Source organism: Capsella rubella, unplaced genomic scaffold (genome assembly GCF_000375325.1).
Source record: "Capsella rubella cultivar Monte Gargano unplaced genomic scaffold, Caprub1_0 scaffold_33, whole genome shotgun sequence".
Taxonomy (NCBI): domain Eukaryota; kingdom Viridiplantae; phylum Streptophyta; class Magnoliopsida; order Brassicales; family Brassicaceae; genus Capsella; species Capsella rubella.
In genome coordinates, this window is record NW_006238893.1 from 19,428 (window position 1) to 21,048 (window position 1,621).

Consider the following 1,621-nt stretch of genomic DNA (forward strand, 5'->3'; position numbering starts at 1 on the left):
AATAATTAAATTCAAAATTGCGCGCTCGACTCTTTTGGCGTTTGGGGATAAATTTGGGAAGTAATCATCTGTATCGACGACTACGGTACACTTCCTATGTAATTGATTTCAGACCGTTCGATTTTCGGGATAGCAGTGTTTTGTTATAGATAAAGTAGAAGTGCAGCGGATCTTCTGTAGAGCGTGTCATGTAAGCTTTGGAGGGTCTTTTTATAATAATTTGTTTTTTCTATAATAGCACTAACACTTTGGAACTTGGGTACGATGCAGGGTACTTAAAAATATTCAACTTTTTTAAGAAATAAATAATGTTTTTAATGTATTTCCAAATTGTAGTATGCATGTTTATGTTAAGTAATTAAAAAGTTGTGTTTGTATTGGTCAACCAATCAATAAGTTATCATATATTTTCCAAAAAAAAAAACGAATTACCTCTCCCATATTGTCAAAAATATTTACATTTTGGGGCTAGAATGTGAAATTGATGAATTGGCAGGTTAATTATTTGCTTAACTACAAACTTTGGTGTATCAAAACCAAATTCTAGATATTGCATTGGGCCCATCAAAGCCCAACTACGATGAACCCGATAAAGCAAGTTGAGATCGTTCAATGGGCCCATATACTTACTCTCGTCTCTCGGCAACGCCGGTTCGGAGAAGAGCACCGGCGAGGTCCATTTGAACGCTGACGGCGAATGTGGCGGCGAAGTAACTTACCGGTAATTTTCTTGTAGCCTTGTAAATTGTTTACTTCTTCTTCTGCCAGGGCATTAATTTGATTTTTCTTTTTTGCTATTTTATTGTTGGATTTCAGGGGAATTTAGATTCCGATCAAAGCATATCTGGTGAGGATGAGGGTTGCTTCTTACTTTCATATGAAATTTCTCTTTCGTTGTCTAACGAGTGATTCTCAAGCTGTTGTTTGGTCTTTTAGAGGAAGACGAAGAGCATATCAATGTTAGCTTGGGAGAAAATGATATGTGGCCAAGTGAGAATGCGAATGCGAAGGAAGAGGTAATGTTCAGTATCTAAATTGTGATTCGTTAACCTCTTGTGTTTAGATTGCATAAAGCTGTCTATGATTCTTAAGAATTTTTCTTTTTGACCGCAAATTTATGTGTTTGAACAATCTTCATCATAATCTGGGTTCCTCCAACATGAGTTTCTTAGGTTGTATTGTATTCATTTATTCACATTCCTATGTGATTTTATCTGATTTGAGACCAAATTATGGTCATCTTTGATTTTGGTGATAAACCTGATTTTTTTTTTCTCAATGGAATGGAATTGTTGTGGCTTGAGTAGTTTTGAGGAGCTATAGGGAATTTTATTGTAGTTTGACCGTAGCTGGCTTCATATTTTAGGGGGGATTACTACTTCAAACAAAGCTCGAAAAACTCATAGGTAATATGTATCCAGTTTGTGGTCAGCATGTTATAAATTACATTTAGGGAAGTGTTTTCACAAAGAGCTTCCGTGGTGTTTCCAGGTTGTGGTGAACTAAATTATGCTAGGGAAACCGGTGTTGTACCTCTGGAAGCAACTGTGAGTCTTTGCTTTACGTTTTCAAATTCTTTTGTGCAGCTTCTTGTTCCTGGGAAAAAATGGTTTCAAAATTG

The 1,621-nt window shown here is 36.0% G+C and overlaps 1 protein-coding gene across 1 annotated transcript in view; it reads left to right on the top strand.

Annotated features, from left to right (window-relative positions):
- Window positions 1-637: 637 nt before the first annotated feature.
- The window catches only part of LOC17874415 (protein LOW PSII ACCUMULATION 1, chloroplastic), a 3,109-nt gene continuing 2,125 nt past the window's right edge, over window positions 638-1,621 (top strand). The window contains exons 1-5 of the mRNA XM_006279225.2: window positions 638-721; window positions 817-847; window positions 937-1,016; window positions 1,367-1,406; window positions 1,492-1,609. Coding sequence (XP_006279287.2) covers window positions 698-721; window positions 817-847; window positions 937-1,016; window positions 1,367-1,406; window positions 1,492-1,609 — 293 coding nt within the window. The 5' untranslated portion in view covers window positions 638-697. The remainder of the gene's footprint in view (window positions 722-816; window positions 848-936; window positions 1,017-1,366; window positions 1,407-1,491; window positions 1,610-1,621) is intronic.